The sequence below is a fragment of the Dermacentor albipictus genome, chromosome 6, assembly GCF_038994185.2.
Source record: "Dermacentor albipictus isolate Rhodes 1998 colony chromosome 6, USDA_Dalb.pri_finalv2, whole genome shotgun sequence".
Classification (NCBI taxonomy): Eukaryota; Metazoa; Arthropoda; class Arachnida; order Ixodida; family Ixodidae; genus Dermacentor; species Dermacentor albipictus.
The window spans coordinates 99858761-99875101 of record NC_091826.1 but is presented as its reverse complement, the minus strand read 5'-3'; the positions used below and the strand labels follow the sequence as shown (position 1 = coordinate 99875101).

Here is a 16341-nt window from a genome sequence, read left to right as displayed (position 1 = left end):
AATGAATGTCTGCAAATTCAATACCCAAAGTTGTGTACGATGCTTGGCTAAACACGTAACATTCCCTTAGAATTTAGCTATGAGAGACATTGCATTTTACATGAAAGAGGAATCTTGGTAATTGGCGTCAGCATGCATGTTATCCGTGTTAGAAAGACATTGCCCAGTGAAGCTGCCATCATGATTCTATTTTACTCTGGAGAGTTGTTCTAGCCAAATATGGCCATTTATTAATACGTAAAAGAAAAAGTTAGGCGCCCATTTTTCATGAAAAAGTTTGCTGCTAGTTTCACGCCTCTCAGAAACAGGCCTCCAATCCGAAACGAATCGCTCGACTCTAACACGACGGCGCGCCATGTAGAGTATTTACGCAGTTAATTCACAAATACCACAGTAGCAATCACCTGAGAGAAAAGTTTCGTTAAGATCGAGAGCCAATCAATTGCAAGCGATGAAATGTTTCATAGTGGCCCTCAGTAGCTTTATCGATAGTATGGCACACCCATCACACAACGGTAGCAACCGACTGTCGGTATGGGGAGGCACGCTTTGTTCATGAAACCCATTAGTTCACTACAATTTCGATTTGAAACCATAAAGCATCTTTTTACAGCTCCAATTGGAATGGCTAAAGTATTCTCGAGCTATTACAGCGCAGCTTAGATTGCCCACAAAAGCAAAATTCAAGCACTTTTAGTCTCTGCCACCATGTCTCGATCCAGCGTTGTTTATATGTGCAAACGGAGAACTATTCGCTTCGTCGGTACATAAAAGAGAACCTCGCCCAACTGCAGGCAAAATAAAGTTTGCTCCAATCCAATCGCAAACATTCATAAAGAAAACACAAGACTTACATATTATTCACTTGATTTTTGACCCTCCCCGGGGGAATTATATCTTCAATATGTACCATACCACTAAGGATTGATGCTTCGACTTCTTTCTGGCTGCAGCTTGTGGTCCAACAGGCATATTTCACTAAACAATTGAGGCCGAGTAGCGTGTGTCAGTTCGCCAAACAAATTCGCCATGCATATTCCTCAAGCAACAAGCACCAGTAAATTTCTCAAGTGAGTTGAACGTGTAGCACAGAAAAGGGAATATATATTGGTACATTCCGTTTTGTATACTGTAAATAGACGTAAGCCTTCATTAGCTTTACTTCAAATTGCCACCGCTTAAAATGAGCACGTGAAGAACCGCCTAATTTTAAGAAGCAGTCAAAGAAGCAAGTTGTACTTGTAGAACCTGACTGGAGTATTAGTTAAGTCCTCGTGTTACCGCCGAGCGTTTCTGTAAAGAAACGCAAAAATTCGATATTACACCATGAACTACTCGTCATGAGCAGATCAGTTTTAGCGGATTGTAACTGTTGCAGAAGTCATATATAGCCGGTGTCTGTGACATACTTGTTGCACCGCGGCAGGTATGGTATCATAAATGGATTCTTATTTTGTATATTTTTGCAGTTGTCGATTGAAAAACCCGCAATGGGCTGGTCTGCGCTCCGTCCGCTGGCACTGTGGCGTTGCCTTCGAGAGCTGCATTTTCGTCTAAGAAATAAGCTCTTTGAATAAATTTTCACTAATGAAGACATCGTAAAAATATATTTTAGACGACCGCCATAAGTTTACAAGCAAAGAGAACGAGGGCGCGCAAACGAAAACACCGCCGAAAGCGCCCGGACACCGCCCGAACTGTAGCAGACGACAGGCGCGAGTCCTTGCCCTGACGTCACGCGAGCGGCGCTCGCAGCGCCCCTGTAGTTCGTTCGCGGGGCTAATACTGCCTAATGTCCTACCTAGGTTAAAAATTAAAAAAGAAGAAAAAGAAAAACGAAGGAAAAGTCAAAAACAGGAATGCGCCACACAACGTGGCGCCACCTTTTGACGCGATGCAGAAAATGCGCCGCGGAACTCACAAACCGCTAGCATTCAATGGAACAGAGAATAATAATGAGCCAAAAGATTGGAATGAAGTGTATGGTTCTCTCTATATCCTTCTTGAATGTCGCTAATGGAAATGACAATAAAACATCAGCTTTTTAGAAGGTACACCTTGAGCGATATGGTCAACACACTTTAGGAAGAACTCGGAAGCAATATTTTTTCTAGCTTATTTGTGCAGCAGCTAGGGTATGTAATGTGCTTCTGTAATAAGGGATGGGTGCTTGAATGCGCGTTTCCTTTTCACTGGCTGCCTGAATGACCTCTGTTCGTGCAAGTTGCCGGGATAACGGCTCTGGTTTATGGCTCAAGTTCTATTAAAGGTCGTCGACAACGGCAGCAACAAAGAAGTAATGCTTATAAACTGAAAATAATATAAGGTACCATCCTTGCATAGAATATTAATTTTGTAGCGTGAGCTACACTGGCTGAGCTTGAGCGGCTTCGCGTGGCTCCTGGAGAGCCGTGCTGCGCAAGCGCGAGGAGCCTCGCCGGTCTGCGCATTTCTGAGACGTCATAGGCGTGGCAGAGGCACTGGCGCCGACGCGTGCCCAGCTGTGCGCCTCCATTGCGCAGTATACCAGTCTGATGCTGCACCGGAGCTACTTATTAGCGCCTTTCATGTTGTGCACTTGCGCAGAGGTACCAGTGGGGGTACACATATAACGGGGCGTTTGCCAGTGTGGTGTAGGCATGGAAAAGGAGAGCGAAATTGCTGCTCAGCGGCGCAGAAGCGCGGAGAAGCCTAACTGATCGGATCCCGAAGTAGTTGCCAGGAAATTAGCGGTTGAGCGTAGGACGAACGACCAGAACAAGGCTAAAGGTGCTACGGAGAGACCAGAGCAAAGGGAGGAACGTCTAGCAAAGCGGCTTCGCCAGGAGGCTGGGCAACCTGCCTCAGCTCACGCTGCGTATGTCCTGGCATTGCCGAGCTAAGCCACTGACATTTAATGCACGTTTGGTAAATGGTGCCTTAACAGTTGTGGGAAATTTTTGCCACAGCGAGAACCTTTCTTGGTGTTAAAGAGAAAATTATACAGCAACATAAAAAATTCTCGATACAGCTTTCTGTTGTCTCAATACTGTCACAGACAGTTAAGGGAATCCAGATACACTAATTTATTGTGGGCAAACCTGTGCCCTGGGGGTAAATAAAAAGCACTGCGGCGTTCGAAACGGGCGATAAGGAAGGCCTTCTCTCTCGAGCGTCGCTTCATCTCAGCTTCTTGTAGACGCCGACAACGGCCACCTTCGATGCGAGTGCGCGCGGCGAAAACACGTGGCATTATTTCGTCGTCCTCCAATACGCCGTTGTCGTCTTGAGGGGGCGTACAAACCTGCGCGCGTTGTTTAAATGTATCTGCCTTGTATCATTATCCCCCCTCCCAAACGCACCGTCCCAATGCGTAAAGCGACGAAATTGTTCACAAGCAGTTGTCCATACTAAAGTGGTATATGGCACAGAAAAAAATGTTTGGTCGAATATTCACTGCCTGTCATAATATGTCTTCAGTCTGACCACATGTACAGTTTCTTTTGCGACGCCGGCATCTTGATGAGCTCACTTATCCTTCTGGCGTAACTACGTAGTTCAGGGGACTGATGCGGCGAAGTACTCGGTAGGGGCTGAAATAACGGCGCAAAAGCTTTTCGGGCAGGCCGGGCGTCCGCACGGGGGTCCACACCCATACTCTGCCACCTGGTGCATCCTCGACGTCTCTTCACCGCAGGTGGTAACGGTCCGGGTCGATGCGCTGCTTTTGCACCTAACGTGCTTCTTCGGCCCTCTGTGTAAAGTCACTGATGTCAGCGTTCTTTTCTGTACTGTCGCTGACAGGCAGCATTTCATCCAAGGGTGTGGTAACTATTCGACCAAAAACAAGTTGGAATGGCGTTACTTGAGTGGCCTCTTGCAATGCGGTACTGTAGCCGAATGTCTCATAGGGTAGGATCTTGTCCCATGTACAGTGCTCTAAGTCTACGTAAACTGACAACATATCGGTCAGCGTCCTGTTCAATCGCTCGGTTAACCCATTTGTTTGAGGGTGATAGGCAGTTGTTTTCCTGTGGCTGGTATGAGTCAATTTCAAGATGAATTGTGTCAAATCGGCTGTGAACGAAGTACCTCGGTCCGTGATAATAATTGCAGGGGCACTATGTCGTAATACATTCTTGGTGACAAAGAATTCAGCCGCTTCAACGGCCGTTGCACTGATTAGAGAGGATGTCTCGGCATATCGGGTTAGGTAATCGGTCGCTACTGCAATCCATCGTATACCTGGTGATGTCGGAAAGGGACCAAGCAAGTCCATTCTTACTTGTGCGAATGGGGCTCCTGGGGGTTCTATTGGTTGAAGGAGGCCTGCGGGTTTTAATGGAGGTGTTTTGCGTCTTTGGCGATCCCGACATGTTCGTACATAATGCTGTACTGAATTCAACAGCTTTGGCCAGTAGTACTTAGCATGAATTCGGTCGAACGTTCTGCTCACTCCGGGGTGTCCTGCTGATGGGTCATCATGACAGGCTTCTAGGATTTCCGATCGCAAAGCAGAAGGAACGACGAGTAGAAATTTCTCTGTGCTGTGCTCAAAATTTCTTTTGTACAGGACGCCATTTCTCATCGGATACGATGACGATCCCCCGCAGAAAACTCGTGGAACATGAACGGTGTGTCCCTCGAGGTGCCTGATGAGTAAAAGTAATTCGGCGTCAGACTGCTGGTGTTTGGCCATCTCAGGTGTGGTCAGGGCTCTAAGAAACGGAAATTCGTATCAATCTTTCACAGGAGCAGATTCGACCGGAGCACGTGATAAACAATCAGCGCCACTGTGCTTGCGACCTGACTTGTACACGACAGTTATGTCGTATTCCTGCAGCCTCAGACTCCATCTAGCAAGTCTTCCAGAAGGATCTTTCAGGTTTGCAAGCCAGCACAATGAGCGATGGTCACTGATTGCCCGGAACGGTCTACCGTATAAGTATGGTCGGAATTTTCCTGTGGCCCATATTACTGCGAGGTATTCTTCTTATGTGGCTGAATAGTTGGTTTCAGCCCTCGAAAGAGTGCGGATAGCCTATGCAATCACTCTTCTCTCTCCGTTTTGCCATTGAACGAGGACGGCACCGAGTCCTAAATTGCTGGCATCTGTGTGGATGTTTGTTTCCGCTTCCTCATCAAAGTGCGCAAGGATTGTTTTGAAGTCACCGTCGCAGCTCATTGAATGCATCTTTTTGTTCACTGTGCCATACGAAAGGCATATCCTCTTTCGTTAATGGTGTTAATGGCTCGGCAATTTTCGAAAAATTTTTGACGAAACGCCTGTAATAGGCACAACTTCCTAGGAATCACCTAACGGCCTTTTTGTCGGTTGGTCTTGGAAACTTTTCTACTGCTGCGGTCTTGTAAGGGTCAGGAAGATGCCTTCGTAGCTAATCACATGGCCGAGGAAAAGGAGCTCATGGAAGTCGAGGTGACAATATTGTGGCTTTATCGTCAGCCCTGCTAAACTAGTAGCTTCGAGCACAGTTCGTAGTCGTTCCACATGCTGAGCAAAGGTGGTAGGAAAAATCACGATATCGTCAAGATAAACCAGACAGGACTGCCACTGTAACTCGTAGAGCACAGTGTCCATCTTCCGCTGAAAGGTGACAGGTGCGGAACAGAGGCCGAACGGAAGTACCTTGAATTCGTATAGTCCGTCTGGTGTGACGAATGCTGTCTTCTCACGATCTCGTTCGTCTACTTCTATTTGCCCGTATCCGCTTTTGATTTCGAGAGAGGAAAATAATTTCGCCTCCGTAGTCTATCGAGGGTGTCATCGATCCCCGGAAGTGGATAGACATCCCGCTTTGTGACGATGTTTAGCTTCCGATAATCAACGCAGAAGCGCAAGGTCTGATCCTTTTTCTTTACCAGCACCACAGGCGAAGCCTACGGGGTGGTCGATGGTTGAATTACGTCGTCTCTAAGAATTTCTTCGGCTTGTTTGCTGATGATCTCTCTCTCCTTCGGCGACACTGGGTAGGGATGCTCGCAAATAGGCCTCACAGTTTCGTCGACAATGATACGGTGTTTGGCGATGTGTGCTCTCTGGATATTCGATGTCGTTGAGAAACACGAGCTAAATTCTCGTACAAGGTTCTCTATTTGCTGCTTCTGGCTCGGTGATAGTGCTGCTTCGATGTTAAAAGATGCGAGTATGGAGTCTACGTTGTCAGACTGCAGTAGTACAGCATCGGAAGAGCTCAAATCCCTGATCTGTTCATAATCGTTAAGGCGGGCGATGATGGTTCCCTTCGCAACATGCTGGATTTCATTGTCGCAGTGAAAAGGCTCGGGCGTTCGCGGCTGATCAACAACGATGCGGGTTGAGGCTGTCTGGGATGTCATTTCAGTATTGTCTGCTTCTACTCTTATAGTCTGCTCCGGCAAAAGAGGAAACTCAGGCGGCTCGCCACATAGGCAACGGCTCGTGCGCTGGTGGACGGGCGTAAGCTCATTGCGTCTGAGCTGGCGTGGTTCCGGGCTGCTTTTTCCAACTCGAATTGGGCTGCAAATCATTACCCCGCACCTCAACCAGAATTGTACGGACAGTTAAGGGAATCCAGGTACAACTATTTATTGTGGCTGAACTTGTGCCCTGGGGCTAAATAAAAAGCACTGCTGCATTCTCAACGGGAGATCAGGAAGGCCTTCACTCTCGAGCGTCGCTTCACCTCGTCTTCTTCTTGTAGATGCCGACAACGGCCACCTGCGATGCGAGTGCGTGCGGTGAAAACACGTGCCATTATTTTGTCGTCTTTTCCTCCAATACACCGTTGTCGTCTTGAGGGGGCGTACGAACCTGCGCGCGTTGTTTAAAAGTTTCTGCCTTGTGTCAATACGTGCAACACAAGTATTTTTTCCGAGCTTGAAGGAAGCCCGCGTATACAGGCAGAATGCCTTGACCGGCCAGTCGCGCTCCAATTTTGCGTGCATTTGCAGGTTTCTTTTAAGCTCGGAAAACACTTTATGTAGCACGTAATGTGCAACGTAAAGCTGGATCATGCTTTTTTTTGTGTCGCCCTACAATTTTCTATTTGACACTTATCTAATTTTATTATTTGGGAAGATGACTAACTAATTCAGACTACTGATTTAATTAGGCGGAATGAAAAAAATAATTTCAGTATCTCCAAGCGACGGCAAACAACATTACTTTGGTTTTCTAGCTAACGGTGGCATTCAAATATTCACGTGGTGAAAGCGTGAGGCAAATATGTTATTTTCACGTCTGTTACGAGTGTCAACTTCCTGAATCTTATCTCAAGAATCGGAACAAATAGAAGGTCTGCTAATTACTTCAAATTGTATGTCTGATGCTGGAGACTACGGCGGCTCCTCAACTTTGCTCGAAGTATTATAGACTTGCTCGTTTTCGCGAGTGATTATGAGTCCTTTCGTAAATCTTTGAGGATGATACCTAGGGCACCTAAATATGCAGTCAATAACAATCTCTACTCACTGTGATAAACTCACACGTGTACAAATTTGGAGTTATACTAAAGTGTGACACCACGAGGTCCCAAAAGCGCTAGGCTAAAGCTGGATTTGCGTGGGCGTCCAAGCTTTAATTTTGAATGAGCAGAAAAAAAGAACACAGGAGGAGCACCTTGCCCGTTTTGTATTGACGTGGCTTGCCCCGCTGATTAAAAAAAAAAGGCTAATTCTAACGCGCCTAGTTTGCAGGTTGCTGCTTCACTGATCATTTCAGCAAAAAAGAAGGGTGCGTACCTGATGAAGTCTTTGTTCCTTCTGATGACGTCCCATGTAGACTCGCCGTTGCAGATGTCGTTGTGCATGTTAGGAGCTAAGTTGTTGTGTCTGTGACCTCGCTGCCCCCAGTTGCAAAAATAATTTACCTTTAAAAGAAGGAATTCATTTCAAGACAGAGACATCACAATTGTTTATAAAATACCGCCTCCAAAATGATGACCATTCCTTTATTTCCGATGCTTTCTTTTCATGAACACAAAGACGAGTATTTTGTTTTGTTGCCCGGCATGAACAACTGCATAGAAAGCATCTTTCATGATTGTCAATCTACACAAACAGACGAACGCTTATAAAATGTTTCGTATTGAAAGTACATGTAAAAAGGTTTATGTTCGAGGTTGGCGATGCTTGAAGAGCGTTTATATTACTGCGCAATTCCTATAGGTAAGGCAGCCTTTAAACAGCAAATCTGTAGCCGTAGTATAGGTTCCTATATGTATAATTCGCTTTGTCGCTGGGATGTTGACGCCACTGACGCAAGCGCTTTAAAGACGCCTGCCACCCTTATTTCCTACTGCCACAGCCGTCTGGTGCAGCTGCGACAAGTAAAAAGGCCGGTGGGAGAAGTTCACGGGCGCTGTATTTCCCCGAGCGCTACACCAACGTGGGTGAGCTTCAGCCGCCTCAAAGCAGTCATACACTGGCATGCGCGACTCTATGAGCTGTAGGGCTAGAATAGTTATACTACACATCTGGCAATATTATATATATATATATATATATATATATATATATATATATATATATATATATATATATATATATATATATATATATATATATATATATATATATATATATATATATCTTGTGGTGGCGAAAGCACCCAGCCCCTCAGTCGCGAGAGCACTCGCCCTTTGATTCAGCTCCTCTGTTCGTGGTTACAAGCAAACCTCAGTGCCGTTCATGGTTACAAAGAAAATTCAGTGCTATTGATGGTTGTAAGCGAAATTGAGTGCTATTCGTGGCTGCAAAAAAACCTCAGTGGTATTCATGGTTACAAGGAAAACTCAATGTTGTTGATGGCTAAAAGCCAAACTCAGGACATTGAGCTTACAAGAAAAGCTCAGTGCGGTTCTTACAAGCAAAACTTGTTGAGAATGATTACAAGCAATTCTTGTTGTTGTAAATAGTTACAAGTGAAACTCAGTACTGTTCCTTGAAAAACTAACACCCGCCGTGGTTGCTCAGTGGCTATGGTGTTGGGCTGCTGAGCACGAGGTCGCGGGATCGAATCCCGGCCATGGCGGCCGCATTTCGATGGGGGCGAAATGCGAAAACACCCGTGTACTTAGATGTAGGTGCACGCTAAAGAACCCCAGGTGGTCAAAATTTCCGGAGTCCCCCACTTCGGCGTGCCTCATAATCAGAAAGTGGTTTTGGCACGTAAAACCCCATAAATTATTATTGAAAAACTAAGTGTTGTTCAAAGTTACGAGCAGTGCTAAGCGCTATCTATATTTGCAAGTCAAACTGAATGCTGTCCATTGTTACCAGCGAAACACAGCGCTGTCTATCGGTACAAGGAAAACGAAGCGCTGTTCGTGCTCAGAAGAAAACTATCAATGTTCATGGTTACAAGCGAAACTCCTGCAGCGCGGGTAACTACAACAGAATGGGTAGGTGCAAGCGATGGAATATTTTATTGAAAATAGTGTGACTGCATTTATTCTGCTCGAATAAGCCGGAGCATGGGCACTTCATGATAGGATGAACGGGCTTGCCTGGACGCGATATGGTACTTCCTATCCTTAGAAGCCTAGCCTATTGGGGGTGTTGTGGGCGTAGAAAGCCTAGGGAATCCTAAGCTCGGCGGTGCACTTGAGATTGCTTGCCACGAAGACTGAGACGTACCAAGTGATCCGTGTGACGATGGTTCTGTGTCTTCCACTGTTTGCAGTTGATCACTCTCTGTGATTTGGTTGTCTCCAGGCCAAGTTGCGCAGATTTGTTGCTTTACTTCACACGCTGCGTGTCCTGAGCGCACTTGGTCTACATGACGGAGCTGCAGCCCTCTTGTGGTGCCCACCGTGACCATACGCCAAGCTCTTGCTGGCGTCACCGTGCCGGGTAACCATCTCTGGCAAGTGTTAATTTACTACCACGACTAAAGAGGCACTAGCAGTGAAAAGAATTGTGACAACGGTGCTGGGGTTCTGCGCGCCGCGGGATTCCGTGCCACCTCTTCCTCTGGAAAATGTGCACTTAAACAGGTACTGGGTTGAAAACCCAGCAACATCTGGCAGGCGACTTGCCTTCGCAAGTCGGCGTTACTCTGTAGCCGTACAAGTACTTCGAAATTATATTGAGCAGACTTCCATCCTTACGTTTCCTGATACCTTCCGTAATGGTGAGCATGGCATGCTCCGCCAGTGCGTTTGACTAAGGATAGGATGGGGCGGACGCAACATGACGCACATGGTTACTTCTGAAAAAAAATTCAGTAATTGATCTACTGCAGCCCATTATTTCCAACGAATGTGTACGGCAGACCAAAACGCATGACAATCGCTCACAGTACTTGAACTGCATGTAGTCTTTGCTCTTGCTGTCGTATGACGCACTGCCTACATCGATTTCATTTTACCTTCCACTTCCACCAAGATAGTGTGACGTTTCACCGGACCTGCATGGTTGATATGCAGGCCAAACCAATGTTTGTAGATATTCGGTCAGCTTTAATGGACCTGTTCGGCTGGCATGGGCCAACATTGCAAACATTGCTGTCATGTCTGTACCAGTTGCCCTATGTCGTGGTCCAATCTGGTATGCGAAAACATTGTACGAGCGAGATCCGTCATTCCCATCATGCCTGGATTGGTGTCGTGAAAATCCCGCAGAACAGACGCCCTCACGGCCTCAGGCAGGACTCCGCGATGGGCCCAGTAGATTAGTCATTTAATACAAGTGAATTCTTGTCTGCGGACGAAGTATGACATCGCACGCTGTCTCCGGCCCTAGTTGGTTTGGACAACCACGCAGAAACTGTCTTCACGTGTCGGAGCAGCATGTCCTCGCTGGTGCTGTCTGCCAACTGTGACGCGCAGAGAGAAAAATCTGTCAACGCTTTTGCACGTAGCAGAGATTGCAAAAGGTCATTTTCACCAGTAAGCCCTTGTTCTGGAAGAGGCAAGCCACACCAAGCGTCCGCATCCGCGTTCAATGGTCTCTTGCGAAATTCTATGTCATAGTGACACGCTGATAAAAGGAGCGTTCAAACATGTATGCTGGCTTCCACAATCTGTGGATGTGGTCTCTCTGGATGGAATAGACTTTTAACGGCTCATAATACTTCTGCAAACAAAATTTATTACGGAAAAAATAGTCTCAGCCACCTCAACACACAGAAAACGAGGGCGAGCGCTTCCTTTTCTACTTGAAAGTAATTGCGCTCCGCTGGTATCAAGGTCCTAGAGCGAAAAACTATCCGATAATTTTCGCCCTTGATGCTATGGGATAGCAGTGCGAGCAAACAGACCGATGATCCGTCGTATTCCATTCGAAGGGGTTTCAGCGGGTCACAGTGGACAGGAAATTTTGCCTTGCCCAAGGCACTCTTTCCTTCCTGAAATGCGCTATCCTGGGACGGCCTCTACTGCCCATCACGCCCTTTGCCAGCAAGCGATATAAAGGAGACGGCCACGTAAACAAATTGGGCAATACTTTATCTTAATACGTAACCGAGCACAATAAATATCTCAGCTGGCATAACGATGTTGGCTTCGGCGCGGCCAGTATCGCCTCGATGGTATGTCGCAGTGGACAAGCACCTTTGGCAATGATGTGCTGGCCCAGAAAAGACACGGGCTTCCCACAATCAGCACTTTCTTTCGTTCAAATTCAGGTTGTGTTCACGAAGCCGCTGATACGCCTGCCGCCGCACAGAGGTGTCATATCGCTTTTTTTTCGCAGTACAGGATGACATTTCGCATGTCATCTAGGTATATTAAACATTCGGCAAAATTTGCAAATTGATTCCATGCGTCGCTGGAACTTGCCGAGTTCTGAAACAATTCCACATGATAAACGATTCTAGCAGCGAATGCCCCGGCGAGTGTTGAGTACCGCTTTCCTGTTAGCTTCAGCATCCAACGGCACCTGATTTTGCGTCTTGCGCTAGTGCTGACTGCTGAAAAATACGCCTCCAGAAAGCGCCGCAAGTGCATCTTCAACTTGGGGCATTGGATAGTGTTCCAACGGCGACGTCAAGATGACTATCATTACGAAGTACTCAAATAATTGCATATCGCCGTTCTTTTTTGCTACCGGAACCACTCAATCGGAATCGATTATCGACGAAAGAACTCCGTCTTTTACACGACTGACGATTTCGGCCGCAGCTTTGTAACACATTAGATAGGGAACTGTAGATGCCTTAAAGAAACGTGGGCGGGCTCCTTTGATGCGAAGTTGCACAAGGGCGCCTTGCAGCAGCCAAACCTGTTCTCGAAAGGATCAGAATATTCATAGAGGACAGTCTTCGTCTCGGTATTATCACAAACAACATTTAAAGTCGATGTATTCCAGTGCCCAAAAAGTGCACACCCATCTCACTAAAGGCCTCTATCTTCTTCCGGCCGTAGAGCAGTGGTCCGTCACATGCTCCCAGGAGTAGCATGCTGGTCAAAACAGTCGAACCACATTACACCATCATGGTTATCTGGCCGACACCCGGCAATGGCACAAGGAAGTACGTTAAGCGGAGCGATATATATTTCAGTGACGGCCACCATTTACGATGTTTCTTAAATATGTTCTTCAATATGACGCTGACGGAAGAACTGGTGTCTATAATCATTAGCAATTTCTGGCCCTGCCATGTCAACTCTTCCTCGCGAGGCTCCAAGAGAGCTCTCTCGGCGGAGCTGTGAGCGAAAAGAGCGTGCAACATTACTTCGTTCCGGGCTTCCATTTTCTCTACGACAAAGACACCAGGTTCTCGGTTATAAGCAAACCTTCAGGTTATACAGGTTGCACTCAGCTTACACTCAGGTTATAAACAAACCTTCGGCAGATGACCTTTCCTGCCGCAGCGGTGGCGACTGGAGTTTCGATGACGGCACGTGTGTGAAGCGTGGAGGCCACTGAAATTCTCACATGGTCTTTGGCCGTGTTCTGCCCCTACGTACAGTGCCGCCGTCTTCACTGCGGCTGTACAACATTGATGCTGGTTCCTGTAGTCACTAGGCCTGCTTCTAATATGTCTCAAACGTCGTCTAGCGCCTTCTATGAAGCAATGGCAAATCCTTCTGCGCTATCGTAAAGGCAGCGTCGGGCATCGTCATCAAGGATTCCGCACAATATGCGATCACGCAGCATACGGTGCAGCGAGTTGACAAAGTCACAACTTTCTGCCAGTCTCGAGAGGTCAGCAATGTATTCCCGAACGGTCTCTCCATTCATCTGCTTGTTCATGAACGAGAAACTCGCCGCTATCTCATTACCTTGGAGATTGTAATGTTCTAGGTATTTAAGGACTTCATCGTATTCCTGGCTGTTAACCGACACGGGCGTAAGGCGCCCTTGCAACATACGCACAACATTATCGCTCAATAAGGACACCAGTGGAGCACGGCGTTTCGCAGTGTCTGTAATTCCGTTTTTCTCAAAATAAGCTTCCAGTCGTATCCTGTACATGCCTCGACTGCCCATCGTCTCGTCGAAAACTGATGGGAGAGATGCCATCCTTCGCTCCTGTCAACCGCAGACCATGCTCACATGAAGTTCCATTCTCGTCGATATTGCTGCCGCGCGGTTAACAACCACAGACTCAGTAGGTGCAAGTGATGGAATCGTTTATTGACGGTAGCGTGGTTGCGTTTATTCTAAGCGAAAAAAAAACAAAAACAACCGGAACATGCGCACATCGTCAAGCAATGAACGGGCTTGCCTTGACGCGATACGGCAGAAACTCAGTGCTGCTCATGGTTAAAAGCAAAAGTGAGTGTTGAGAATGGTTACAAGGAAAACCGAGTGTTGTTCATGGTTGCAAGAAGAACTCAGTGCTGTTCATGGTTACAAACAAACCTCAATGCGGTTAATGCTTAGAAGCAAAGCTAATTGATTTTCATGGTTGCAAGCTGAACTCAGTGCTTTTCAAGGCTACGAGCAATAAACAGTGCTATCCATGGCTGCCAGAAAAACTGAGTGCTGCTTGCGGTTACAAGCAAAACTCAGTGCTATTCATGGTACAAGGAAAACTCAGTGCTGTTCACGGTTGCGAGCAAAACTGAGTGGTATTTTAAGTCAACAAGCAAAACTCAGTGCTGTTCGTCGTTAAAAGCAAAAGTCAGTGCTGCCAAAAGACAGTGCTGTTTGGGGCTGCCAGTTAAACAGAGTAATCGTGGCCACAGGCAAAACTCAGCGCTCTTATTGTTACAAGCAAAACCCAGAATTCCTCATGGTTACGGAAAAACTCAGGGCTGCTCAAGGTAACAAGCCAAAGTCAGCGCTGTTCATAGTACAAGAAAAACTGAGTGCTGTTCATGATCATCACTCACTGCTATTTGAGGTTACAACCAAATATGAGTGCTATTCGTGGTTACACAGAAAACTCCGCGCTCTTTACGGTTGGGAGCGAAACTGAGTCGTATTCGTGGCTGCAACCATAACTCAGTGCTGTTCATGGTTGCAAGAAAGACATAGTGCTGCTAATTATTACAAGCAAAACCGAGTGTTGTATATGGGTGCATGCAATATTCAATGCACTTCATGACTGCAAGCCAAACTCAGCGCTGCTCGTGGTTTCATGCGAAACTCAGTGCTGTTTATGGTTCAAAAGAAAAGTCAATGCTTTTCGTAGTTGCAAGCAAAACTAAGTGGTGTTCGTGTTAACTAGCAAAAGTCAGTGGCTTCATGGTTACGAGGAAAACTCAGCGCCGTTAATAGTTAGAAGCAAACCCAGGTGCTGTTCAAGGTTACAAGAAAAGGTGAGTGCGGTTCGTGATTACAAGCAAATCTCAGTGATTGTCATGTCTACAAGCTAAACTCAGCGTTGCTCATGGAATAATGGAAAGCTCAGTGCTGTTCCTTGTTACAAGACAAACTCAGCGCTGTTCAATGTTACAAAATAAGGTGAGCGTAGTTCGTGATTACTGGCAAAAGTTAGCGCCCTTCATTGCTACAAGCCGAACACAGCGCGGCTCATGGTTTCAAGCAAAACTCAGTGCTGTTTATGGTTACAAGCAAGACTCATTGCTGTTCAAAGTGACAAGGAAATGTGAGTGCGGTTCATGGTTAAAAGCAATACTCATTGTGTTGATGGTTACTAATCAAACTCCGCGGTTTTCATGGTTGCAAGCAAAACTCAATGCTGCTAATTGTTACAAACAAACCGAGTATTCGTCATCATTACAAGCAAAACTCATTGCTAATTATAGTTACAATCCAAACTCAGCGCTGTTCATATTGTTACGTAGGAAGACACCGACGAAACGCTATTTACAAGTATATTTACAAGGCAATACGCCGCAGTTGACCAAGAGGCAACAGCCCGCGCTAGCTTCCAAACGTCGTCTTCGTCTTCTTCCTTCTCGGCTCTTCGTCATTGGGAATACTACCCCGTAGCACTACCCCCGGCGGCAAAAGCGCCGTCCCGGAGCGACTAAAGGCTGGACTCTGAAGCAGTGTAGTAGATCCTGAGCCTACTGACGTGCACGACATCACTAGACGCCAGAGTAGATGACGAGGTTGAGCTCACAGGGGCAATTTCATAAGTCACAGGCGTCACCTGGCGCAGCACGCGGTAGGGCCCTGTGTATCGCGATAGGAGCCTTTCGGAAAGTCCAACGTGACGACAGGGCGACCACAGGAGCACGAGTGCTCCAGGCGAAAATTGTACGTCACGGTGGCGGGTGTTGTACTGACGCTGCTGCGTGGTTTGCGAGTCCGTCAGTCGAGCACGGGCAAGCTGGCGGGCATGATCGGCGAGGGCGATGGCGTCGCGCGCATACTCGGTTGTGGAGGTCGCAGCAGGAGGAAGTACCGTGTCAAGGGGCAAGGTCGGTTCGCGACCGTAGAGTAGATAAAATGGAGAAAATCCGGCGGTGTCGTGCCGGGAAGAATTGTAAGCGAAGGTGACGTAAGGAAGGGCAACGTCCCAGTCGTGGTGGTCCTTCGAAACGTACTTGGACAGCATGTCGGTAAGAGTACGGTTTAAGCGCTCTGTCAGGCCATTGGTTTGAGGATGGTATGAGGTAGTCAGCTTGTGTTGAATAGAGCAGGAACGCACAATGTCGGCGATAACTTTCGAGAGGAAGTTACGACCACGGTCAGTAAGCAGCTGTCGCGGGGCGCCATGCACTAAGATAATGTCACGCAAGAGAAAGTCCGCGACGTCAGTGGCGCAACTGGTAGGTAGAGCCCGCGTGATAGCGTATCGGGTGGCGTAATCAGTTGCGACGGCTACCCATTTGTTCTCAGAGGATGACGTGGGAAAGGGACCGAGGAGGTCTAATCCAACACGAAAAAATGGTTCCACAGGGACGGTGATCGGCTGGAGATGACCGGAAGGTAGCACCTGAGGCGTTTTCCGACGCTGGCAGGGATCACAGGCAGCAACATAGCGTCGGACGAAGCGAG

The 16341-nt window shown here is 47.1% G+C and overlaps 1 protein-coding gene across 6 annotated transcripts in view; it reads right to left on the bottom strand.

The window, feature by feature from the left end:
* The window catches only part of LOC135913649 (calcium-activated chloride channel regulator 1-like), a 248513-nt gene that overhangs the window by 134129 nt on the left and 98043 nt on the right, over window positions 1–16341 (bottom strand). For all 6 annotated transcript variants that reach the window (XM_070541096.1, XM_070541095.1, XM_070541094.1 and 3 more), the window contains one exon: window positions 7720–7847. In XM_070541096.1, coding sequence (XP_070397197.1) covers window positions 7720–7847 — 128 coding nt within the window. The remainder of the gene's footprint in view (window positions 1–7719; window positions 7848–16341) is intronic.